Below are 27,465 nucleotides of genomic sequence, written 5' to 3'. Positions count from 1 at the left end.
TACATGTAACTGCATGAATAAATAATATGTTAGCCCATGAACAGTGATACAATTGAATAGTGGAATCCCTTTGAATCAGAGCTTGGTAATATTAAATTTTACATTTTATTATTTATTCCTCTTGATTGTTTATTTCTTCTTGCATGTTAAATTAGTTCTAATATTTTATTTAGTTTTTATCAAACAACCCCTTATTTTAATTGTCTTCCTCAAAAAAATAAATCATCCGTTCTCTATAGATTCGACCCTACTCACAATTACATTCATTTTACTTAAAAAGTAGAAATTTAAGTTCGGTTACACAACGACAGCACACCAATTATTCTAAACATATATGATTTGAGTAACTTTTAATACATTTAACATAATTTAATGCACATATCATCTCATATATTCTTACTGTTATAGAACAAACACTAAGAGAGAACCCATTATGTTTCCATGTTCCACATACTCCATTGTTATTACCTATATTTTATTACTTTTATTTTAAATCACCCATTTTTACGGCATTTCGTTGAATTTGATCAAACTTTATAATATTTCAGCAATAACACGACCCTTGTAAAACTATGCAGAGAGCAATATGGTTGAAACATATGATGAAAGGATAGATTCCACCGACGAAGTCCACAAGAAATGCATACAACTACTACATAGGCAAAAATTCAAATAACATGTATTGTTTGTTGTATATTAACAGCTGGTAGGTAACATTTGCGAAAAAGTCACTTGAGTTGCTGTACTAACCAAGCATAATATGCATGGTGGGTCAGAAATTATCATTGTTCTTTGGTTCAACAACATTTGGACGCAGATAAGATAAGCAATAGAAACATAAATACAAGTGCAAAATCAAATATATGTGAAGCTCAATGTAAACAAGACGTATAGGACTTAAACTGACACGCAACGACCCCAAGTAGGAGAAGACATCCGTCACCAAATCAAAAATCAGTAAGTTGGGCCATCTGCAACATCACAAATTTAACAACGTAGATGCATCAGATAGCAAAGGAAAATATGTTTTAATGGTTGTTGACGAAAAGAAAAGTATTCTTGCATGTATTGAGAAATGAAACCAACAAAGGGAGAAAAATAGCGGAAAGCATGGGAGATATGATGTATTATGCATACCATCGTCGGATTCAGGCATATTGTAGTCGTCTTCATCATCATCAAAATATTCACCCTGTAAAACCGCAAAGCTTTTAGCCAATGATTCGAGAGGTATCAACTATTTATGATACATTTCGGAGACGTTAAGGAAGCATCAATCATTCAAACCATATTATTTTGTCTCAGGCAATTCCTCTTACATGAAATAGTCAAAATTATGTAAAATCAATTCTGATATAATCTCCAAAACATTACAGGAGATAGAATGATTTGAATCCTCATATGCAAGAAAAAGATAGAATGATTTGAATCCTCATATGCATGAAAAAGCAAACACGAAATTGATGTCAATCATGCCCTTAATTCAATGATCGACAAGAATTCTTGTAAAAACTAGGTCTCAATCTTTGCAACAAGTGTTTGTGAAATCCACTACTAAACTAGACTCTGATATGATTTCTTGTAAGCAGGAGAAACACAAACATGAATATATTAAACGCATGGGCTCGATTCTACATACAACGAGAATTCACGGAAACGTCCCTATCTTCTTTGACTCGAGCTTCGTATTTCCACCACTAAACTCTAAAGTTTAGCAACAGAAATAACGTAAAACAACAATTGTAATTAACTAAACCTCCAAAGAACTAGTCATTGGAAACCCAGTTAAAAAACAATCGTCAAACACCACAAAGTTGATAATTTTGATTTTTTTTATAAACACACGCAGAGGTGCAACAAGTTGAAACTTAAAGAGAGAAAAACCCTGATATAAACTTAAAAAAACCTCTTTGTGTACAATGAGATATTTATAAGCAAAAGATAATAAAAGTTTCCCAGTAGAACACAATAATCCTAATTAAGGTAAACTCTCTAGATTATGGAATCCAACAGCCGTTGGACTTACGAACTTGTAAAAACACAAGAATCCTAACTAAGGTAAACTTTATAGATTATGGAATTCAATATCCCTTGGACTTAGGAACTTAAAATATAATAATTACTAACCACAATTAAATAGATAATTTAAACTTCCAAACATATTCTTTCAACTTCTTGAATTTATTCAATTTCCAATCTTCAATCTCTTGATCTCGAATTTCTTTTATCATGTTCAATATATAAGAATCAAGGTACTTCAATGTTCCACCATTAATTTGCTTGTTTATCATAGTAAAGATCACATCATTCTCCCTTTCTTCAAAAAGATTTGTCCTCAAATCATGCAATGTGCTAGAATCAAATAAATCAATCACAAGTTGATATTTAAAAACTCATATTCAGAAATTTCAAATTTCTCTTCTTTATCTTCTTCTATATTTTCTGATTCCTTTTTTATTGTGATATTTTCTTCTATTTCATCTTGTTTTGTCTCTACATTTTCCATATCTTCCAACTTCCCTCTTTGGTATTCTCTCTGTCTTCTTCATGAATTTCTCTTCCTTCCATTTGCTTTTCTTTTATATCAATCTCTTCTTTTTGCATAACAAGTGGGTGTACCGGTTAAAAGAAGAACATGATGATAGCAAGCGGTACAAGACAAGACTTGTAAAAAGTTTTCAACAAAAATAAAACATTGATCACACTGAGATTTTCTCTCCAGTTGTGAAGTTAACCACTATTAGAACTGCACTTGGATTAGTGGGCTAAAGAAGGCTTGCATCTAAATCAGTTATATGTAAAGACACTGTTTCTTCATGATGACTTGAATGAAAGAAATTATATGAGAGAGACACGGGGATTTGAAGTATGAAGAAAGAAAAAATGGTGCGCAAACTATTAAAGAGCTTGTACGGTGTCAAACAAGAACCAAGACAGTGGTACAACAAGTTTGATGGATTCATGAGTAATAATAGTTTCATGAGGTGTCAAAATGATAATTGTTGTTATCTTAAGAACCTTGACGGTTCTTATATCATTCTACTACTATATGTAGATAATATGTTGATATTAGAAGCTTTTATGGAGGAGATTGATAAACTCAAGAAAGAGTTATCAAAAGAATTTACTATGAAGGATTTGGGTGCTGCAGAGGAAATCCTTGGAAGTTCATTCAGCGCGCCTAAGTCAATTTTTTTTAAAAATAAAAAAACAAAGAAGTTGCAATTTCTCTGTTTTTTTTTAAAATTACTTGTTTAAAACAAAAAGCCCAAACCCTATCAACCCAACACTCCAACGTCAGAATCAGAAAAAGAGATCGCTAAACAGAAGAACGAGGTAAGGACATCTACATCCAAAACAACCAGAAAACGGCTGATTTCACATCTTTTTGATGAAGAGGAAGAAGAAATTGATGTTAATCAAAAAAGTGATGAAGACGAAGAAGAATACAATTCCAAAAGTTCTGGGGACTCTGATCATTCGATTGAAAAAGATGAACTAGATTTGGATGATTGAAGAATTTTAATCATGTTAACAGATTTGGATGATTGAAGAATTTTAATCATGTTAACTAATTACTTGAACTTATTAATTATTTTTTGTTTTATTTGACATTGTGACTTAAATATTTCATATTCTAAGATAAAAATATTTTTTTAAAAAAAATTAAAAATGTGTGCCTTGCTCGGTAAGGCGAGCACCTCGCCTTACGCCTCAGGTTTCAGGCCCTTGTGTGCCTCGGTGTGCCTTGCGCCATTGACAACTATGCCTGGAAGTAAAAATCCAGCCGATATAAAGTCATAATTCACAACAAAGGGTATGAGTTGTTGAATTGATGGTGCGAAGACATAATTGAAATTCAAGTCTTCAATTGGGAGAAATGTTAGGTGGATGAGATGGTAGGTGAGAAAAAGTCAAACAAACACATGCAACAAAACTTTCTTGACCAGCTGTCGTATTTGATGAAAACCTTGCATGAGATCACACCATAGTTTGCACATATAAATAGGTGGCTTTTTGCTTTAATCATACCATCGGAAGCTTCCTTCGAAGCTTCTCAAGCTCAAGATAGCAAATCAAGTGAAGATTGAGCGCTATTTTGTTGAGTAAGTTTGAGAATTATTTTCTCCGTTATACTCGAATTAAGATTACGAGATATAGAGTGTTTTTGTTGTATACACTTGTAATTTCCTCTTTATAATAAATATTTCCAATAACTCTGTGAACGTAACCTATATTGGATGAACCACGTAAATTTTTGAGTTTTTATTGATTATTTTATCCCATGTTTTTGGTGTTATATTACCTTCGTGACAATCCCTTCGGTATATTCCACTACAACTGGTATCAGAGCTTTGTTGTAAATTAAGAATTCTGAGTATGCTCTGTGGTTGCAGCTTTGTCTGGTCTTCCTAACCTAAAAATTTTTTTTGAGACTTTTCGTTAAGGCTAGAGAAGCGGTGGCTGGAGATGATGGATCGGGACCTGGTATCAACTAGCTCTACGGAACATATTTTTCATTCATGCGGTTACAAAACAGATTATATGTATAGCAAGAAGCTGCTGTATCAACCCCTATCAGGAAAGAAGCCGGAAAAGATGGAGACTGATGAATGGAAGCTCTTTGACCGCCATGTGCTAGGCGTGATACGATTGACCCTAACGAAGAATGTGGCACGATGTGACGGAGGCACAAACAACAGAGGGGACGATGTCCATTTTGTCGGATATATACGAAAAGTCATTAGCAAACAACAAAGTACACCTCACGAAAAAGTTATTCAACTTGAAGATAAGAGAAGATGCTTCGACGGTTGCACACATCAATGAGTTCAACACGATGTTTCTCAACTAACATCGGTTGAAATTAATTTTAATGATGAGATTTGTGCACTTGTTCTTTTGGCGTCTTTACCAAATGTTTGAGAACTGATACGGGCAGTGGTTAGCAACTTTGTTGGCAAAAGAAAATTACAATTCAATTATTTCAGAGATCAAATTCTTGCTAAATACGTACGCAAGACGTAATCGGGTGAAGGAACATCATCGAGATATGCTCTAAATCTTGAGAACAGATGCAGGGGCAGGAGTTGCGAAAAAAGTTGTAACCGAGCACGGTAAATCCAAATCAAGAAATGAAAAAGACAAAAACACTTTGAAAAGAATTTGAAGTGTTGGAGTTGTGGTGAGACTGATCATTTGAAAAAGAACTGCAAATCAATAAACAACGCTAATGTTGTTACTGAGGAGATACATGATGCTTTATTAGTATTCATGGAAATTCCGGTTGATTCTTGGGTTATGGACTCAGGATATTCGTTCCATACCACTTGAAATCGTGATGTATTCGATAATTACATTGCTGGTGAATACGGAAAAGTTTTCATAACAGATGGGAAACCTTTGGAAATAGCTGGTATGAGTGATGTCCATACAAGATGTCAAACGGACCTATCTGAAAAATCAACAAAGGCATGTACCAAAATTGACACGCAATCTGGTCTCAGTGTGAAAGCTCGATAGCCTTAATCTGACCTTCGGAGATGGTTCCTGGAAAGTGAACAAAGGAGCCATGATTGTTGCTCGAGGAAAGAAAACTGAAACACCTTATATGGCTTCCAGTTGCAGAGATACATTAGCAACTGCGGATGCTGGAGCTAATTCAAGTCTATGGCATTGTAGACTTAGGCATATGGGTGAGAATGAAATGAAGATGTTTGTATCAAATGGGACGCTACCAGAATTAAATACAGTTGAATACAAACTATGTGAAAGTTGTATCTTTGTGAAGCAGAAACAGTGAGTTTTCCAAAAGTCGATAGAGAACCGAAAGCAGCAAAGCTGGTTCATATTGACGTATGGGGACCATCTCCTGTGACATCCCTTGGAAGCTCAAGATATTATGTCACAATTATCAACGATTCGAGCATAAAAGTTTGGGTTTATTTTCTGAAAAATAAGTCTGATGTTTAAGGGGCAAAGGTGGAAAGCCATGATTGGTAATGAGACCAACTTGAAGGTAAAGTATTACGGTCTTATAATGGTGTGAATATGAAGATGATGAGTTCAAGAAATATTGCGCACAAAACGGGATCAAGATGGAGAAAATCATTCCTGGTTCACATCACAAAATGGTGTAGTTGAAAAGATGAACAGAACCTTGAACGCACGCGCTAGGAACATGAGATTGCACTCTGGATTACCAAAATCATTATGAGTTGATGTCGTTAACACTAACACTACAGCACATGACCTTCAGTATTGCTTGACTGCAGAAAATAAACATTTCTTCCTTGAAAGTGTTTGGATGTATATCGTGTGTTTATATTGATTCAACTAGCAGAACAACTTGATCCGAAATCTATAAAGTGTTCCTTTATCGGTTATGGAGAAAATGAGTTTGTTTATCGTTTTTGGGATGACCAAAATCGGAAGATAATTCGGACAAGAGATGTAATCTTCAATGAGCAAGTATTGTACAAGGACCGGTCAAGCATTGGAGCTAGAGATGAATGTCCTGAAGTCAAGAAGACAGATGAAGTGTCATTGATAGATATTCACGTGAATGAGTTGAAAAGCAGTAACCAGGAAGATGAAGAAGCAGTTGCACAAGATGAAGAAGACCCACAAACTCCAGTGGTTGAACTCAAGATATCTTCTAGAAAAATTAGATTGCCACATAGATACTACCATGCACTTCATTATAGAAGCTTGTTGGCTTAAAAAAAAAATTCACTGAAAAGGATAAATCAAAGCAATGTAGCATACTTGTTCATAATCTCCCTCATCACTGTATTCTTCTTTATCCTCATCATTGCTTTCTTCATCTTCTTCCTCATTTTCGTCTTCTTTCTTGTCATCTCCTTCTTGGTCCTGAACCACGAACATTGCGACATAAAAACAATATTTGAAATAAGGAAATATTAAATAGAAATTCAGGTGCAATGGGAGAATATACCTGATTCTTTTGTAAAAGCTTCTCATATGGATCCTGTTCTTGCAAATCTGTCGATGAACCATAAAGTCACTAAAAAAAAGAGAGAAATAAACCAACGTTCATTCATCATGCCTAAAAAAAAAGAATATGGATGACATTACCTCAACCAACTCATAGATTACAAAATTAACTATCGCAATGAATAAGGAGAGTAAGTTCATCATACTATTGGAATAGAATAACACCTACACCTTGGGGAAAACAACACCATTCAATTTGCTTCACTATTATTTTTTCCGCAACCAACTCTCCATTGCAACTGCACAGACATGAAAATTGATCCCCTACCCTACCAACAATCTAAGTTTGGCTCAAAGTAACCAGCATTGCCCACCATCACCACCCAAGCACCAGTGTTAAAAGTCTATAAAAACCTGAATCAAGCACCTCCTAACTCTAATTTTATGGAGTCAAGACTCAAGATTAGCAAAGATACAAATAATACAGGCTCGGTACATAATAAGCTGCAAGATCACCATTTCCAAATCCCAAAAATTGAAAAAATTCTTCCTTTTCCCGTGTTCATAAATTTCATGCAATTGTAAAAATTCCAAAAAAAAGAGAGAAAAGACAATTTTTCCCATCATACCCGATGCTACAGTCCATCTTACTCTCTTGACAGCACGCTTTCCCTTCTTCCCACCTGTTTCATTCATAACAAAATGAATATGTGAAGACATTTAGCAAAAAAGAAGCTACGGGGCTTTCCAGAACAGGTAAGAGTACATACCTATAGCTAGTTCTCCAGGCAAATAACCTGGGCTCAATTCCATATAGTCCGAGAGTCGTGACTTAACCTTTATCGCTTGAGACTTCCTATCGGAATACCTTTCTATGTATGATTGCTGCTCTCCTGCAACCATTCGCTGGAGAAGATATAAGAGCTCATCCAATTAACCATTTGAATAAGCAATAAAAGATGTTACGAATTTTTCGAGAAAAAAATGCGACGAAAGTTCCAACAAAATGAAGCTACGATCAAGGATGCTCAAAGCGACATGATCAGAAATAATAAATTCATGTATTACACAATTTTGAGAATCGGATATTTTCTGCTTCCCATATAGAAATTACACATACAAAACAAGAAACGGTATTTACTTTCCCAGCTGAACAAATTATTAATAAAACCATTAAAATTGAAGCAGAAAACTCACTCTCCTCCTCTCGTTGGCTGCTATCTTTATCTTTAACATAATAGGGGGAATTCTTCCAAAACTTTTGCAATTCGTGACCCCACTGAATCAACCGCAAATGCTCAGCCGAGTACACCGCCTTCCCTAAACCCTCAATTTCCTAAAATTACAAGATATAAAGTTACGGTAGAATTTAGCAAAAATTTAAGTAAACAGAGAGTGGAGATTACCGGAAATAATTCAAAAGAAACTTGCTTGGCCGGGCGAAAGCCGAAGCCGCCGCCGCGACCTCTTCCTCTCCCTCTCCCTCTGTATGACATCGAACAATGAAGGAAAACTCGTAGCAATGGCCGATGCGGGGGTTAATTGGTTAACTTACTATCGCCCATTTTTTAGCCACTTTAGTTTAAGTAGTTTTTTACTTGAAAAAATGTTTTTTTATGTTTGCTTTTGAAAATGCTGTTTTTAAGTAAAAGTTGTGCTATTTTTTTTTTTGGATAAATAGATAAAAAAAATATTTTTTTAATTCATAAAATTTGTTTGGATAATTATTATTAAAGTGTTTTTAATTGATAATTTTTCTATTATACTTCTCTAGATGTAATCTATAAATATAAAAAATTTAATTAACACGTTAAATTTATAAGTCATAACAATATCCATCCATACATATTGAAATCTAAAAAAATATAAAAACAATTATAAGTTATTTATATAAAAGCTTATTTTATGCCGAACTTGTTGTATTGGCAGTTAATTTCTTATATTATCTCTTATTTCTTTTGTTTGTCAGATGTTGTCTTGTGTTAGGTCATTTCATTTTGTACTTCTATCATAGACATAATCATTTTCTCCATCTTACTCGATTTCTTGCAAATCATCAATATTTTCTAGTTGTTCAATAATATCTCCAGTCGCATCATACCGTCTTATGAAATTGTGCAAAGCAAAACACGTCACTATAATTTTGCACTGTGTCCAGAGAAAAGGTTGGCATGTAATTGTAATACTTTTTATCATGCCTTGCATACTCCAAATGTTCTTTCAATTACCGTTCTTAAATTCAAATGATTATAATTAAATACTTTATTTCTTGATCTGAATTTTGGAGCCAATTGAAATTATGGTAAATGATATCTAATATCTTTATACTCCTCTCCCCATAAATCCTTTGAAAGTAGGATAACCAATATCGAGTAAATAATACTTACCTACAAAAAATAGGAGTTAAGTTATAAATATTGATTTAAACAATTAAAAAGCATAAGATATATTAGCATCAAACTTTCATGTGAGAGTCGAAAATGTAATTTTTCCTTTTGCGTAGTGAAACGTCCATACTCGTTTTCTTAAAAAATACTGGAAAATTTTTTTTTTTCCTCCTAATAATTGGCCGAAATACATATATAAATATATAAAATATTTTTGGACCATTTTAAAAATAAAACAACCAACTAATATTTAAAAATCCAAAGGAAATAGTTTGAAACATAAAATCGTCAATCTTTTCAAATCCTAACTTAGCAAAATTGTTAAAACTAACAACCTCTCAAAATCATAATAAATGTCGTAAAAATATCTTTAATCATCACATAAACATAAACGTAAGTGCGGAAAGATAAGCGCTGGTCCTCGGGTTATGTGCACTATCAGTCCAGTCAGATCAACAATCAAGACCTCCCTTAACATTATTATCATAATCACCTGCATCAATCACACCTAGTGAGTCTAAAGACTTAACACACCATAATCTTGATAACAAGTAATACATATACAGAACACATGCAATAGGGAAAATACATTTACGTAAAATAACATTTCATGCCATGCATAAACATAAACATTTTCGTAAACATTTTCATATCGACATATTCATATTCATCATATTCATATTCATATTCATTTTTGTTGAATTTCGATCATTAATTGTGACTTCGTATTCGTATTCGTATTGGGGCGATGGATCTATCTACATGTAACCACAGTACTGGGCGACAGGGACATCAGCGACACTCTCACACGTCAACTGGACCTTGGCCTTCGTATTAACATATCATCGTATCACGTATTCGTATTAGTCACAATTACTTCACTTCCTACAACGTTTCGTATTTTCATCACTTATAAAAATTAAACATGCACATAACGTTTTTTTTTAAATAAAGCATGCAACATATATTTTAAATGCACATATTAAATCATAAATATCAATAACCATTTAAAATAAACATTTTAACATATAAAACAGCAATCAGAGCACTGTCATGACGTTTACTATTTTTCGGGTGTAAAATTACTGTTTTACTCCTAGACGTAAAAGTTCACGTTTTTGACATTTTCTTAATGTCATTGATTCTAAAATATTTCAAATAATTATTTAAGTTTAAATTAAATTTATCACAATTTTATTTAGCTTAGATTCTAGACTTTTCAATTATTCCTTAATTATTCATTTTTAATGCGTTTTAAATCTCGAATTAAATCAAACTTTAATCTAAAATTCTCAAATTAAAAACTTAGACTTTTCATATTATTTTAGCCCTCATGAACCCTGACTTGACCCCCGTTGAGACATGTTTCAATTTTTAGCCATTAGAACCCTAAGTTTCGAACCACACTAAGACACCTTGAACCATCTTGCGATTTCTACAAGCCATGCCCAAACCAGCCCGAGCCATCTTCGAACCATTCCACCCCTAGACTCTCATGAACCCTCTGGACCACTAGAACCCATAGGACTCTAACCATAGCCCTCGCGCGAAGCCCCTACACCAGCAAAAGCTGCAGGCCGAGAATCCCTCTTGAGCTAGGACTCTTCGAACTCGCCTAGCCACTTAACCAACGAGCCAGCCCCGAGCCCATACCCTTGTGCACCCTCTTAGGACCCTAAGGACTTGACCTAGCACAGCCCAAAGCCCCCTAGCCGAGCCATCTAGCCGTGACCCTCGAGTCCTAGTATGGCTATGACTTCTTCCCTGACTCGTACGTGACCCTAGCCAGCCCTGGTCCCAGCCGAGACCAAGCCATGCAACAAAAACTTGAACACCCGAGCCTTATGATCCACAAAATCATAAGATGGTTCCATCTTTGTATCGTGTTCATGTGCATCATGTTGGGTGGTTATAAGACTCCTTAAACTCGTGTAAAACAATCTCATAACACTTCCTAATCATGACAGCCCCTTCTAGCACATATTAAACATGTTTTGGAATCAAATAACAAGAGTTTATCACATGTATATGCTTAATGAAAATATAATATGTGTAATTTGTTCTTCATGAAAAACATATTTAAACAAATACTATGGTGTGATGGATGAGTAAAGGAAAGAGTATGGCATGCTTTTGCGTTTTAAAAAGCTCGAAATACGAATACCGTAGAGGTGGAACGTCGGTGACGAACGGATGCCGATTTCTATTTTTTTCTACTCTTTTCTCTTGTCAAAACCCCACCAAAAGCCCACGTTGGGATGTATGGGAGTCGGGTGATCGTTGTTGGAAGGAAGAACGATGACTAAATTCGAAGAACGAATGAATAAAAAATAAAATCTTTCCTTGCCCAAAAGGTAGATGTTTCGGCCGCTGCTCTTGGAAGGTTACGTGAATGTGTATATGTGCGTGTAGGTGTGGGTGTGGGTGTGTGTGGTGTACTAGGACTCTTATTTATTTATTCATTATGTTCATTTTTTTTGTATATAAATAATAAAATGCTTCTTTAATCACTTAATTAATGGAATTAATTAAGCCTAGCTTTTTAAATAATAAATTAGGACCATTAAGCTTTATAAAATTATTAGGCCTCAAATTAAAAGATTTAAAAATTTATATTTTCAAAAAAAAATTCTTATAAAATATATAAAATCCATTGCTCCCACTAATTATTTTAAACTTGACCTTAAAAATGCAATAACTCTTAAAATATTTAAAATAAATATTTTCTTAAGTAAAAATAAAAATATAGCTTTTAAAATTTTAACACCTTAGTCGTCTCCGGTCCTTCGTTCCGGCCAACCATCAATATTCGTCTGAAAATCTTTAAATCATGAAATCAAACAAAATTACACAAATAATCATTTAGTCACTCAAAATATATCATTCATGCATCCAAAATAATTTAATTAAAGTATTTTTGCAATTTAATAATTTTCATACATTTGGTCTACGTGGACTGATTTCCGGGCGTTACACGTAGACTCTTTAAAATTTTTAGAAACATGAGCGGAACCTTCCCAACCAGCCCATAAAAAAGTGAAGCACATGTCAAATTTGCATACAACCATAACATTTTCGAAGTAAACTCTTTTCTTCCATTGAAATCTATTTGTTTGCTAGGAGGAATACAAATGCATATATGTGTACCATCAATAGCCTTTATACAATCTTTAAAATAAGGCCAATATCTTTTTATCATTCTTAATATGTCTAGGGACATTTGTAAATTTAGGATCGACGGGTTTGATGATATCTCTGGACAACTTTCATATGTACTCTAAAACCCTATGAAATTATCTTGAAACAGTTTCGCTTGAGCGTTGAAAACGCTCTTGAACATTTCTAACTGAAGCATTTCCATATATATCAACTCTACTTCTTGTTGATAAAAAGTTTTCAGTTTCCCACATATATCAATTGCATTCACCCAATCTTCATCAGTTGGCACATTTTTGTAGTATCTCTCTCGATATTTAACCCTTGGGAACACATATCTGTATTGAATAGCAGTTTCTAACATCAAATAAGTTGAATTCCAACGAGTTTTACAATCAAGAGATAATTTTTTACTACATTCAATGTGCAACTGACGAGCAACATTCTCAAATTTTTCTATTCTAGCAAGTGAAGCACTCCAAAAGATAACACTATCAATTATTCTTTCAATTGCACCACTAATTACTTTCATACCATCTTTCACAATCAAGTTCAGAATATGAGCACAACAACGCATGTGAAGTACCTTTCCATTCAATAACAAATCACGATTCGAAAGCTTGTCCACGAGAAGATGAATCATGGAATCATTGGTGGTCCAATTATCCACTGTGATTGTTGAAAATTTACGATCAATATTCCACTCCATAAATGATTCAACCAATAGATCAGACAACACCTCGGACGTATGTGGAGCCGGAACATACATAAACCTACAATAATAAATGTCATAATTTTTTTCTTTCTAAAAACATAAATGATTCACAATATAAAATTGCACATACCTCAAAATGCAACTATGAAGAATCCACGAATCATCAATATAATGTCCGGTTATTGCCATGAAACCTTTCTTTTTATTTCTTGATGTCCATATATCAGTAGTGATAGCAACTCTGGAATTAAGCTTCTCCAAAGCCTTATAACACTTACTCTTTTGAACACGATAAATTTTCAGAACATCATTTCTAAGTGTGTTTCTTGAAATCATATTAAAGCAAGGTTGAAGACTAGCAACAAATTTCCGAAATCCAATATGTACAACAATACTAAGACAATAGTCATGTAAGATGACCATTTTAGCTAGCTCATTCCTTGATTCTTCTTGGTTAAAAATATGTGTCGACAATTCTTGGCTACCATTAACTTTCGTGCTAGAAAGTAGAAAACTTTGACGAATATCCATTTTTCTAGGTCTCTTTTTACAAGCCTTATCGTAATGTTTTCTCAAATCATGATTAGTACCATAAGTCGAAGAAGCTTTCAAACGAGTTTTGCAATAATTACACTCATCATACTGTATTTGATCCACCGTTACTCTTCTAAAATGATTCCAAGCGTCAGATGTACGTTTTCTCTTACCATTAATTTCTGAAATCTCCTCAGCTTCCATGTTAACATCACCGTCTTTATTCCCTTAATACCTTCACCTTCATTATTCTCTTGAGAAAGAATCACTGTATTGCTATCATGGGGATTTGTAGAAGATAGGAAATTATCTTCGTCTCGAGATTCTATCTGTAATACACCAATTTTTAATACAACACATTCCCTAAATTTTGATATTGTTCATACTTACGTATGACTAGAACACATGGGATTTAAAGCACAATATTTAATCTAAATGAAAGTCTAAATACGTAGTTATATGCTAACTAGATCCTGAAATGGTATTTATCAATTTATGAGGATTTTTTTTAAAAAAAAAAAACACTCACGCTTACATCTTCAACTAGATTCAAGGAATTCCTCAAATACCTAATTAAAACTAATAAAAATTATACTTAGTAAAACAATACTAATTATGTTCAAAGTAACGACATCATGAAAAGTCATTTTCTTTTCAATATAATAGGTCTCTGCATAATTAACATCAAATTGTATTAGTAAGACAAACTACTAAAATATGAGGTTTAAAAGAATGTATTATTCAATATTAAACTACACCTAAACCTTATAGAATAAAGAATTCAATTAACTTAAATAATCAGATATGTCTATGGTTGACCTTGAGGTGGGCTGCTAAAAAAATGAAAATTAATAAAACTTAAACCATAGAATATTTATATCCACATATATGGAGTGGGTATTATAGGACCCATGACCCGTCCCATACCCATACGGGTCTGAAAAATTAGACCCGAGACCCGCCCTATGACCCATTTAGTATACACAAACCCGTCCAGACGGGGCGGGTCCATTGCGGGTATGGGTAAAACCCAGATCCATTGACATCTCTATACACTTAACAATCTCATAAAGGCCAACATACCAAGATAACAACTTACCTATGATACCAAAATGAACAACACCCCTGCATGGTGAGATTTTTAGAAATACAAAATCTCCAACTTGAAACTCTAGAGGTCGGCGACGTTTATTTTCACAACTGGCCTGACGATCCTGAGCAGCTCTCATTCTTTGACGAATCAATTGAAATTTGGTATGCATTTATTGAACAATCTTAGGTCCAGTCAAATGCTTTTCACCAAACTCATTCCAACAGAGAGGTGATCGACATCGTCTACCATACAAAACCTCAAAAGGAGACATACCAATAGTCACCCGAAAACTGTTATTATAAGAAAACTTCATTATTGGTAAAGCTTCCTGCTAACTTTCCTTGAAATCCATAACTAAAGCTCGAAGAAAATCCTTTAATGTCTAGAATGTACGCTCTGTCTCACCGTCTATCTGAGGATGATAAGTGGTACTCATCGCAAGTTGTGTATACATTTCTTTTTGGAAACTAGTCCAAAACTTTGATATGAATCGAGGGTCACGATCTGAAACTATTGCAACTGAGACTCCATGTAGTCTCATTATATTCTCTATATGCAATTGACTCATCTTCTTGTATGAATAAGTTCTTTCATATGGAATAAAGTGAGCCGATTTAGGCAATTTATCGATCACTACCCAAATGGCATCAAAGTGACGAGAAGTACGTGGCAGATGCATGACAAAATCCATAGCCATGTTTTCCCAATTCCACTGAGTAATTTCAAGACTGTGTAGTAATCCTCCTAGTCTTATACATTCTGCTTTAACTTGTTGGCAGATCATACAACCAGATACAAACTCAGCCACATCTTTTTCATGCTCTTTCCACCAAAACCGAGGTCTTGGAATATGATACATTTTTCTACCTCCATGATGGATATTGTAACGAGTACAATGAGTTTCTTTAAAGATGATTGTATGCAATTCAGAAATATCAGGAACAACCAACCTTCCATTCAAACGAAAAGAACCATCTAAATGAATTGTGGATTTAGATTGATTCCCTTGAGTCACTAAATCATGAGTTTTCTGAGCTGACTTGAAAATATGAATCAACTCTGGCTCAACAGTAATCTGAGACACACAAAAAAGATTTCGTTGAATATGAAAATTCAAACCAGAAGTTCAGATATCCTCTCGCAACCTTTAAACATGAACTGATGATAAATTAACATTATAAACTTTACAACTCAAAGCATCAGCAATGAAGTTCACTTTCCATGGTTGGTATTGGATTCCTCAATAATAATCTTTCAAAAGAACCATCAAAAGCCTTTGTCTCATATTCAGATTTTATTGAGAGAACAACATTTCAAAATTTTATGATCTTAATAAATTACAAACTGTACGCTGAAGATATAATGCCTCCAGATCTTGAGAGCAGAAACGATAGCCACCAATTATAAGTCATGGAAAGGAAATCTAGACGCATGCGGTTTCAACTGACGAGAACCATAAGCTACAACTCGGCCATGTTGCATCAGAAGACAATCTAGACTAGATGCATTAGTGCAAATAAAAAATCCTCCAGAATCACTTGGAATGGTGAGAACTGGTGCAAAAGTCGATCTCATTTTCAATTCAACAAAATTTAACTCGCTTTCATCCTATCAAATGAATCTTTGATTTTTCTGAGTCAATTAAGTGACGGGTTTAGCAATCCTTGAGAAGTTTTCTATAAATATATTGTATTAACCAACTAAATCCATGAAACTTCGTATCTTTGGCACATTAGTCGGTCTCACCCAGTTCAAAACTGCTTCCACTTTACTTGGCTTAACATAAAACCATGTTGAGAGATAACATGGCCTAGAAAGACAACTTTGTCTAACCAGAATTCAAACTTGGACAACTTGGCATACAACTACTTTTTATGAAGAATTCGAAAAATAACTCTCAAGTACTTTGCGTATCTTCTTTGGAATTAGAATAACCAAGAATATCGTCGATGAAAACTATCACAAATCGACCGAGATATTTTCTAATCACATGATTCATCAAGTCCATGAACACATCAGGATCATTCAAAGTGTCAATATCTTGATCAAATAAGTCATCAATCCTAGGAAGTGAATATTTATTCTTGACAGTTGACTTATTCAATTGCCGGGAATCAATGCACATTCTCGTCGTAGCATCTTTCTTTTTGACAAACAGAACAGGTGTACCCCAAGGTAAAGAACTCGGACGGATATAACATTTACTCAACAAGTCCTATAATTGTTCTTTAAATTATTTCAACTCGACATGAGCTAAACGGTATGGTGCTCGAGATATGGGTTCAGTTTTTGTCATCAAATCCGTACCGAATTCAACTTCTCGTTCTGGTGAAAAACGAAGAATTTCTTCCGGAAACTACAAACAACAGGAATGTCATGTATCTGTCTCTCAACTTGTGACAGATTAACAACAGAAAACCTTCGTGAACCAAATCCAACAAACTAGTCATTTCAATAGAAGAGACCAAAGGAATTTTGGCTTGAAAACAAACTATTCCTCAATAACAGCCAACAATAGTTCTATTGACGGTTAGAACGCCTATACCAACAATACAATCGAAATCATCATCGGTAGGACTATGAGATTTAGATACAGAACATTTTCATCATAAAACAACATTGCATTAAACAATCCATTATCAGTAATAATAATTTTACCCATCAGAGTAGCAACAGATAGATTAAAATTCATACTAGTGGTGCAAAGATCATGTGAGACAACAAATGTATGAGAAACAAAAGTGTTGGGTGCAATAATTGTCCTTGCTTGGTAGAGCGATCGAACCGTGGTGCTTGAGCTGTTGTGCACTTTAAAATATTTGAGTTGCACTATTACCACTAGCTATAGCTTTTGGTAAAGCGGTAAGCATTCGATCCTACAATTGACATCAGAGCCAAGGTCACGGGTTCGATTTCCATTGATTGCAAGGAGTGCAATGATGGGGACGGAGATTGTTGGATGCAATAATTGTCCCTGCTTGGTAGAGTGATCGAACCGTGGTGCTTGAGCTGCTGTGCAGTTTAAAAGATTTGAGTTGCACCATTACCACCAGCTATAACTTTTGGTAAAGCGGTAAGCACTCGATCCTACAAAAAGAAAAGAATGCTTCAGGAAATCTTGTAAAAAACGCCCTAAAATGACCAAACAATAGCTGGAAATAGGGGAAATTTAAACGCTTCAAATACTCAACATCACTCACCAAAAATTCAAGAAAACCGAAGCAAGAACTCACCTAAATCGGTCAAGAATTCGTTAGCGCAGAAACTCTGAACCAACTTCAATTTTCTTCATTTATGTTCATTGCTAGATATTCTGTCTTCAGTTACATCTCACGGTATATGGGGTCTTGCTTCTGGGAGGTACAACGGCTAGCTGGCTGGCTGGAACAGGGCAGTGGGCGACGGGAGAAAGGGAATAGAAATGCGTTTTATTCTTTCTTTCCTTTATCTTTTCATGGTTGTGTATGTATATGTATTGTGTGTTGGGCAATACCATTAATAGTAACTTACGCCCAAATGACCCAATTTTGTATTTATTTTGTACTTGTGTATTATTTTAATTTTATATGTACTTTATATCGTTTAATTTCTCCGATATTCTAAAATACATATTTTTAACACACTTCCTGAATTTATTTGATATAAATAATTATTTTAATTAATTAACTCAATAATTATTCTAATTATGTCGAATTTTAATTTGCAGGATCTTACACCAGTATCAAGATCTATTGGGTTATCGTAGCATTATGGTCCGTAGAGTTAATGGGGCTCACGATACCTGATTGTCCAAGAAAATAAGGCTGATTGACCCTACATAGTGTAGGGCCATCTTAATTGATATAAGGCTCGACATGATATGTAAATTACATAAAATATCATGACAAATATGACATGCATTATAATAAATGATAAGTAAAATGCAACACATAAAAATGCATAATCACCTTGATATCTCAAACAGTACTTACGTACCTCTATTATAGTTCAGGGTGTACTGGATGTCTACTTGCTCCAAGCCTAGATATTAAGCGATAATCGCTATTATTCTCCAATCATGCTTTATAACTAATACACTATCCTCCAATCAACTAAGGCCCTCAGATAACAGCTTGTTGAGATCGATAGTTGCGCGTTCGATCCTTGAGTCTCTAGATCCTATGGAAGCACTTCACAACTCAAACGACATATGAGAACGACTAAAAATGCTAAGAAAACGGCTAGAATTCATGTAAGAGTATCAAATAGTACAAGAATTCTGAAATCCGAGTGCCCTATTTATAGGCATAGTTCGGAAGTTCCGAACTCGGGTTCGGAAGGTCGGAACTATATGTGTCATCTACTAATATCAATAAAAAGTTGGGCCAAGCCTAGGATTGCCCCTACAATCGTACGCCCATGTTCTTCCTCCTAGCTCAATCCTTACCAGTTTGATATAAAATCATTATGATGCATAAGAAACAATTAAAATATAAAATAAGTAATTAACATACAAAATAAAAATTATTGAAGTGTAAATAAGATTAGTATTATCAAATAAACGATATCATGTGCACTTGTGCTAAAATTGTTTTCAAATCAGCCATGAAAGTATATTTATTATGTAATACTAAAACATTGATTATGTAAACACAACATTTTCAACAATTGCACAATTTCAGACTTCTAGATGTAACATAAAAATTTATAAAACTACAATATGTATCTAATATATTTCACCTCAAAAAATTTAGATTGCCAAAACATATTTTTTACTCTCTACAATCAATTTGATCATAGTGAGCTTCATACATATATGAAGATAAATCATATTAAGAACATCATCATTGTTCAAAGTCATGTTTTGCGAAACTATGTATTGTGAAATCATAAATTCAAGAGTAATCCCCGCACGTTTTTCAAAAGACTCGCAAACATAAGGGTGGTTGTAAAACATCTTTATAAGGAGTTTTTATGCTTTTTCGATCTTTCACAAAAAAATAATTTCAGTTTGTCTTTTGTTTTTGTATCGTAATAATTATTTGAAATTGTTTTTCAATCAAATAAAAATATTTTGGGTAAAAATATATTGCAATTTTAGTCCTTTCATGAAGGAATGATGTTTATAATATCCTTCAACTTTCAGATACAATAAATATTTTACTTGGATCTTTCATTTAAAAGCAATTGCCGATAAGCTTTACATGGGTGCAATGGAAATATATTTTGAGTACAATGATCATAAAGAAGTCTCATGTCCGAATCGCCCAGCGTTTTAACCGAAAGAACTTCTTGGGCGATTCACTTAATAGGGGTACATTGATCATAAAGAATCCCTGTACTATCATCCTGAAATCGATTCTCTCTCGTCATCAACCCCTCGAAAAGAATCGAAATTCAAAAACACCAGGCCAAAAAACTTTTTTTATTTGACATTTTTTTTCCTTTTCTCAAACCCAACATTCCATCAATACAACGCAATTGAGAACTTAAGTCATGCGATTGAGAAATTAAGTCATAAAAATGAGGCATAAAAGTCATCTTCAATTCGAAGGCCATACAAAAGTCAGATGTTTTCCCCAAAAAGGATTCCATCCAAAATAATGCATCCATAGAGCAAAGAGGTGTTTCCGACATCAAGAAACTCAACATACTTCCAAGAAAATCTTTATTGTAAATTTTAGACCACCAACGAGCTTGGACCAAAATATATGAGCCAATCAGGATCTCTAATTTTCTGCTGCATTGACTTGTTGCCTAACTCTTCGTGCACAGTCTGCGAAATCTTTAACCAGATTAGCACATTTGAGGGGGTCCTTGGCATGCTCCTTGTAGCACTTCAAACATTCATCTTTCTCATTCAAACAGGGCATTGGCTGCCGATTTGGAAGCTTAAACTCCTCATCATGGAGAGCCTTAGCTCTTTGTGTAACCTCTTGTAACATATTCTCCTCCCGTTTCTGCAATCTTTCCACGACGTTCTGGCTGTCCTGAAGGAGAGACTTGATGGAATCTAACTCCACATTTTCAGATTTAGGAGGTGGAGTTGGGAGGTACACAGGAGGCTGAAGTGGCCATCCTGCCGCAGAGGGAAGTTTTGTAAACGTCTCCGAATCGTTAGAAAGCTGCTTCGGTTGGGATTTTTTTGGCTCTTGTGGGATCTTTGGTTTCGACTTCTTTGTTTTCTTTTTCAACTTCTCACCATCATCTAGAAGGTTCCTAACCAAATTACTGCTTAGCTGAATTGTAAATGATTCACCCATAATCGAAGCAGGTTCTGGTAATTTACCTGGAAGTATTCATCAAAGTCAAATTTAACAGACCAAATAATCGAAACATGAGTATCAACCAGTTTAAATAAACTTAAATATCACCTGTGGTGCAAAGTAATCAAGAAATTCTTCCTGAGAGATGGAAAACATTGCCATACCAACTCTTAACATAAAATATGTTTTCATGTAAACAAGGGCCTATTCTCGCACGTGTGACAACAGAAACTCAGATGCCATCATTAGTTCCTATAGCGCTACCACCCCCTCTCAGTATATATATTGCTCTGTTACTTCATTTTATTGTACATGGTGTCCAATGGCATTATTTCTCCATCATTCTTCATCATTGCTATCTTTTTACATCGTGGGTGTGAAAAGAGAAAATTGCTAATCTACTTACTTTTTTTGCTGAATATTCACTCGTAATTAAGCAAGACTAAAACAGTGGTGTTTCAATTTCTAAATTTTTCATAGCACGTGCACAAGTTTATCGTCACTAGGAATTGACAAAACACTGGCCTATCCAAAAACCTCACCCACTGACATAGTTTTGGCCTTTAAAGGTTGTCACTCAACCAGCCCCTTGGATAGTCACCTTTTCTTGGAAAGTATACGACTATTTTTTCGATTCCAAGTACTCATTTATTAGTAGAGACACACTTCTTAGAGTTAATTATGTGCTCTATAAATTGTGAAATATGCTATACATGAAAAAGAACTGCCTCATTTCCTACGCTTTTCCCTTTTGTTATGTGTATCCACGAGTAGGGTCTCATAATTAGCAGAGGCATATACAGGACATTTCGAAGTATTATTTAGAAGAACTTTACAGGCTTTCTCCAAAGTAAAATCAGAAGACAGAGAAAACGAAACAGAAAAACTCATGTAGATTCATAGTTGTCAAGGGCGCAAGGCGCACCGAGGCGCACAAGGGCTCTGGAGCCTGAGGCGCAAGGCGCAAGACGAGGCGTGCGCCTTACCGAAGCAAGGCACACATTTTTAATTTTTAAAAAAAATATATTTATCTTAGAATAATATATTAAAATATGAAATAATTATGTCATAATGTCACACAAAACAACAAATAATTAATAAGTAACACGATTAAAATTCTTCGATTATCTAAATCAAGTTCATCTTCTTCCACCAAATTATCAGAGTCCCTAGAACTTTCTGTTGCAGTTTGCACACTTCTGCTCTTGTCGCCTTCTGTAATTCTGTTATTTAATTTGTGAACTGGGCTGCTAGGGTTAGGGTTTGGGTTTGGGGTTGGGCTGGGCCTTTTACATTTTAAGTTACTATTAAAAAAAACAGAGAAGTTGCATTTTTAAAATGCAACTTCTCTGTTACTGAATTTTTAAAAAAATACAATCTCAGGCGCGCCCGAGAGCCTTTCCAAGGCGAGCCCAGGCGCGCTGTGAATCGTTGCGCCTGGGACAACGCCCACGCCTGGTTGCGCCTCTCGCCTTGAGCCTTTGACAACTATGTGTAGATTCTGAAGCAACCATTGTCCAGGACCTGAAAACTCTCAAAAACAAAAGCAATCTAATTTTTTCTACTTAAAATAGTACATGCATTCAGAAAATTGATTAACTAAATATCCAGTATGCATTGATCTGAATAAAATCCAGGATAATAACTATGTCATTTCTTCAAATGTTAACGGCAATTTCGGCCCGAAACTATTTTACCCAAATTTAAAATGTTGACAATAAAAAACACCCAAAAAGTAATTCTATATTAGGAATAATCCTGCACCAGAACAGCTCTCTCGCATTTATACAAACAGATAGAAGTGAGAAGAAGAGGAAAAACTTGTTCTTCAAATAGTTGAGGCAGTATCTGCATTTCGTTTCCACCTTCTCTATTGGACTTAACTAGATGAATATTGAGTGCATATTGATAAATTCAACCTTAACACTGCAATTGGAATATTGAGTCCACATAGAAGAACTCAGAAGACCTCAAATTTCTGTATAGGTGTTTCTAATGCATAATGAGAAATTTACAATTACAAACTGAAAACTCCTTAATCACGCATCTAATTAGTGTCAATGAAAAAGTCATAACCATATTGAACACCTGTAAGGAAAGCTAAAGAAAGCAAAGGTGATTCTCCAACTCATAACAAATGTCACTAGTAATGAATCAAGATAATTGACATCACCGAATAAATTGCTAAACTTTGAATGTCATTCTAAGGGGGCTAGAAGGTTAACGTGCACAGGTAAAAAGCTAAGATCATTAAATGTACTAGAGAATATGCCATAATCAGTAATCAGATTCATGCTAGGAAAACACAATCTTTAGGAGGAAGAAGAGAGCCAGCATGGAAAATTGATTACATTATATGGCTGCAAGAAAATGTAGCAACCAATTTCCTTTTCCTACACATGTAGAAGTAACATGACTAAAATGAAATATCATGCATTTAAACTGTTGGAAATTGAAAATCAAAGGGGATTCCTAAAATTCTCTCTTTTAATCCTTTATTTTCTAGAGTTTGTGTATCCTCAAATTACCCACAGTTACTTTCAAAGACTACCAGACAAGGTTCTAAAATTTGCTAGGCGCTCGTAGGGCGCAAGACCAGCGCCTAGGCGGCCCAGGCGGGGACTAGTCGCCGCTAGCCGGATTCAACGGTATCGACATAATAAGATGAAGTTTAGCATGTTAGGACAAACTAACAAATCACATTTCTCGTTAAATTTTGGTTTAGAGTCTATAAAAGTATTATTTTCAATTTTTTAATAGGATTTTAATTTAAATTATTAAAAGCCCAAAAAACTTTTCAAAAAAAAAAAAAAACTAACTTTCGGCCCCCTAAGGCCAGCCTAGAACTTTTTCGGTGCGGTCCGCCGGCGCTTAGGCCAATTTTTAGAACATTGCTACCTGAGTACTTGTTTGTCGGACCTCATTTACTAAGACATTTTCCACTATATAAATTCATTTTTTCTTCATACATATGGCCTGAGTTCTACAAAATTTCATTCGAAGAACCACAAAAGCTTATCACAGTTATGGAAGTCCACAGGTACAATAGTCCCACATCAATATCCAATCTTTTCAATAATTAAAATATTTAATCAGTACATATTATATGTCAAGTTGGCAACACAGGTTTGCCAGTTTCAATAGTATATCCTAAATGTACAAGTCTCACACAGGTCAATTAAAACAATCACGCTTGTAACGAGATAGTTTATGGTTATTTTAATCACTTGACCAATCCGCCAAAACAAAAAGCCTACAGATACAAGAAATGGACTTACTGAACTTCGGAAATAAGTTTTCCTAGTATTCTCCACACTCACAGGTAATTCTAAAACTATTCACGTCTCTGTACCATCTAGTAACATTAACATTCAATGTGTTTTCTAACATTAACATTCAATGTGTTTTCATAACCATAATGAATATGGCACCCCTACTTGACTGAAGATAACAATAATCCAACTGTGTATCACATCTTAACCTTAGATTAGTTAAGCATTATATTGAGTTTGATACAAAATCATTTTTCTGAAATAAATAAAAAGGCAGATCATATCCCTCTCCCGTCTCATAGATCAAATCATAACGTCTTTCCAAGACTCACTTAATTTCACGATATTTATCTTTTTAACAAGGAGATTATATTACACACATCTGAATACCAAGATACCGAAACCATATTCCCATTTCCTCAGAGACAAGAAACATACTCAAGTCCCCAACCTTGACACATATTGTCATCAAACAAAGCTCGGTCTTTCAATCAATGATCTAACATTTCAAAAACATGAAAAGCTTAATGCCCTAGCTCCATCAGAATTTAAACTAATTATTTTTTCTTACAATACTAAAACCCAAAAACAAGATTCAACAACAGATTACTCATACCTTGAGAGGCAATAGAACATAAATATAACGGGGTTTACAGATTTTTTCCTTTTCCTCCGATTTTGGTTCAAATCAAAATCTGGAACTCCGAATAAACATTGATCTCCGAGAATAAAAAGGTTTTACCTTAAAATGAACTCCGTCAGCATATAAATCACTCAGCCGGCGATGACTACCATCTGGAGAAGAATTTCGCGAGATTCTGCGATGAACTTCGCTTCATTCGAGCTCCGCAAAATTGAAAATTAGGCTTAACCTTCTGTGGTGTTTGGGCATTTGGCTAATGGAAAGTTCGCCAACCAAGAGTCCATCAATTAAGTTATTAAAAATTAAATTAAAATATAAAATTTATGTAAAAACTTGTGTGAGACGATCTCATAGATCGTATATCGTGAGACATGTCTCTTATTTAGGTCATCCATGAAAGAGTATTACTTTTTATGCTAAAATTATTAATTTTTATTATGAATATTGATAGGGTTGACCCGTCTCACAGATAAAGATTCGTGAAACCATCTCACAAGATACCTACTCAAAATTTATATATCATCAAAATTTTTTTTAGCAAAATTCAAGCAATTTATATGCAACTATAGTGAAAAAAATTTTATTACTAAAAAATGTGCATGTGAGAAGAAATTAAAATAAATTTTAAAAATGGTGAAATACATTAAATAATTTAAAAATTATTATCAAAATTTGTTCTTTTAAAATAACATTGTTAGTTAATAAATGATTGAGATTATTTTAGAAAGAAGATAAAAAAAATATTGGGATTTTTTTTGGAAATTAGAAAAGATGTTAATGTCTTTTTATTATAAATTTTTTTTATAATTATTTTAAAAAATTATATATGAAAATAATACAAATATTTATATTAACATAGCTAAAATAGGGAGAGAGAGTTGTTTCCTTACACAACTAGTATGCAGGGAGCCATGGGCGCCAGCTTTCCTGACACATCATGTGGCTTTTATTATTATTTTTTATATATATAAAAAAAACGTTTGACCCAATTAAGAAAACAAAAAAGCTTTTTTAAAAAACATTTGGCCAAATTCTCTCATCCTTACACAATGACACAGAGAAGAACGGACTAATCCACTCTCTCAGCATCTAGCTTCTCCACCGGAAACCCTTGCGCCACCACTGTGTACTCTTACGTCACCGCCAGCTCGTCGCCAAAGGGGAACAGGAGTAGGAAAAAACTAATTTCAAGCAAAAATCCATCACCTGCCGTCACAACTCTCCGCCGTGCCTTTTCAAGACGATATGCTGACCGGCGACTTTGTTCTCCATGGTATTGAAACATATTCAAAGTTCTTTGTAGTATTTCGAGAATTAGGGATTACTTTGAAAATTTCTTGATTTATTACATTAAAAACGTCGGATGATTTTTTGGGACAATAGAGAAGTTTTTGAAATGTTAACAATTAGAGCTTAAAATTAGAATATTGTGCAGGTCGACCTTGAATTGAGTAATATCAACAAGTCAAGAGCGATATTCGGTATTTAGTTTTTCAACTGTCATCTTTGATTTATATTATGTCACGCATCATCGTGGTCGCATTTTTTTTTTTTTGAAAAAAATAAATCAACATTGCAAATCTTATTCCTGAACATGAGTCAGTTGAAGGCGGTTTTGTTTACCCTTCAAAGATCACATCAGATGACCATTACCTTCTATCTTAACTGACAATCAACTTTCTGTAGCATACGTTGCTGCACCTTCTTTTGTTAGTAATTTTTTTGTGGATGCCAACCGAGCTTGTTTTTGATATTCTTATGTTAATCTTCATAGCAAAAAAATTTAGCTTCTAACTTTTGTATTGGATTTGCTGGCGGATTAGCAGGCTTTCTATTTTGACCCAAATCCCTGTTGTGTGGTGGAATGCTTAAAGAGTTGTGCAATGAATCAGGTCCTCCAAGTGTAGACAAGAATACCAAGTATACTTGGTTGCCCAGTAATTAAAAAGTAGCAGTCAAAACCAGGAGTTCATATTTAGTTTCCTTCCCCCCCCCCCCCCAAATCCCTGGATAATATTTTTCACTAACCTGACTCGCTGGCCATAACTCAATCCCGAAACCGATATCTAAGTTTTAAAATTTTCCACCACTAGACTAATTGTTCTAGTATATTTGTATGGATCATTTGCTTTCATATGTTTAATTTGTCATCCAAGTATTTTTTAGTATTTGTTTGCTTTAGAAGTTACTTGAAAAGTATGGCAACAGTACTGCTTTAGTTCATTAGGCCATGTGGAAGTTTGCTTTGAAAATTCCCATGAATAAGCTAAGAAAACTGGTGATGAGTCTTTTTCATGCTAATTGACTTCTAAACTTAGCTGAACTGCATAGCTTAGTGATTGCAGTAACTCTGACTTCGACGGGTTCCTTGTGTTTGACCTCTATCTCTAACACAGCTCGTATGCATCAGATGTGGCTGGAAACCGACACTACTTGAGCTCAAAAATAACATCTCACCTCTAA

The 27,465-nt window shown here is 34.4% G+C and overlaps 2 protein-coding genes and 1 long non-coding RNA gene across 3 annotated transcripts; 1 reads left to right on the top strand and 2 right to left on the bottom strand.

Annotated features, from left to right (window-relative positions):
- Positions 1-667: 667 nt before the first annotated feature.
- LOC140988672 (uncharacterized) lies at positions 668-8,546 on the bottom strand. Its single transcript, XM_073457710.1, has 8 exons — positions 8,364-8,546; positions 8,155-8,293; positions 7,728-7,850; positions 7,587-7,640; positions 6,959-7,005; positions 6,769-6,873; positions 1,138-1,192; positions 668-971 (listed from the first exon to the last, which is right to left on the bottom strand). Exons 1-8 carry the CDS (start codon positions 8,451-8,453, stop codon positions 955-957), a joined length of 630 nt encoding a protein of 209 aa, XP_073313811.1. The 5' UTR covers positions 8,454-8,546; the 3' UTR covers positions 668-954.
- Positions 8,547-20,338: 11,792 nt separating this feature from the next.
- Positions 20,339-25,280, bottom strand: LOC140988241 (uncharacterized). The gene is made up of 2 exons (XM_073457249.1): positions 25,102-25,280; positions 20,339-21,110 (listed from the first exon to the last, which is right to left on the bottom strand). Exon 2 carries the CDS (start codon positions 21,082-21,084, stop codon positions 20,551-20,553), a length of 534 nt encoding a protein of 177 aa, XP_073313350.1. The 5' UTR covers positions 21,085-21,110; positions 25,102-25,280; the 3' UTR covers positions 20,339-20,550.
- LOC140988242 (uncharacterized) lies at positions 21,117-24,966 on the top strand. The gene is made up of 2 exons (XR_012177319.1): positions 21,117-21,992; positions 22,595-24,966. It is a non-coding gene; the product is annotated as an uncharacterized lncRNA (long non-coding RNA).
- Positions 25,281-27,465: the final 2,185 nt, after the last annotated feature.

The sequence above is a fragment of the Primulina huaijiensis genome, chromosome 11 (assembly GCF_012295235.1).
Source record: "Primulina huaijiensis isolate GDHJ02 chromosome 11, ASM1229523v2, whole genome shotgun sequence".
NCBI classification, from domain to species: Eukaryota; Viridiplantae; Streptophyta; class Magnoliopsida; order Lamiales; family Gesneriaceae; genus Primulina; species Primulina huaijiensis.
This window is presented reverse-complemented; position numbering and strand designations above follow the sequence as displayed.

What these genes read in the sequence shown, in the direction of transcription:
- LOC140988672 (XM_073457710.1), bottom strand. Translation starts at nt 8,453, where the DNA reads ATGTCATACAGAGGGAGAGGGAGAGGAAGAGGTCGCGGCGGCGGCTTC. An exon ending in GCCTGGAGAACTAGCTATAG is followed by an intron (nt 7,641 to 7,727) that starts GTATGTACTCTT and finishes TGAATGAAACAG; the next exon opens with GTGGGAAGAAGGGAAAGCGT. An exon ending in AAGATGGACTGTAGCATCGG is followed by an intron (nt 7,006 to 7,586) that starts GTATGATGGGAA and finishes GTTCATCGACAG; the next exon opens with ATTTGCAAGAACAGGATCCA.
- LOC140988241 (XM_073457249.1), bottom strand. Translation starts at nt 21,084, where the DNA reads ATGGGTGAATCATTTACAATTCAGCTAAGCAGTAATTTGGTTAGGAAC.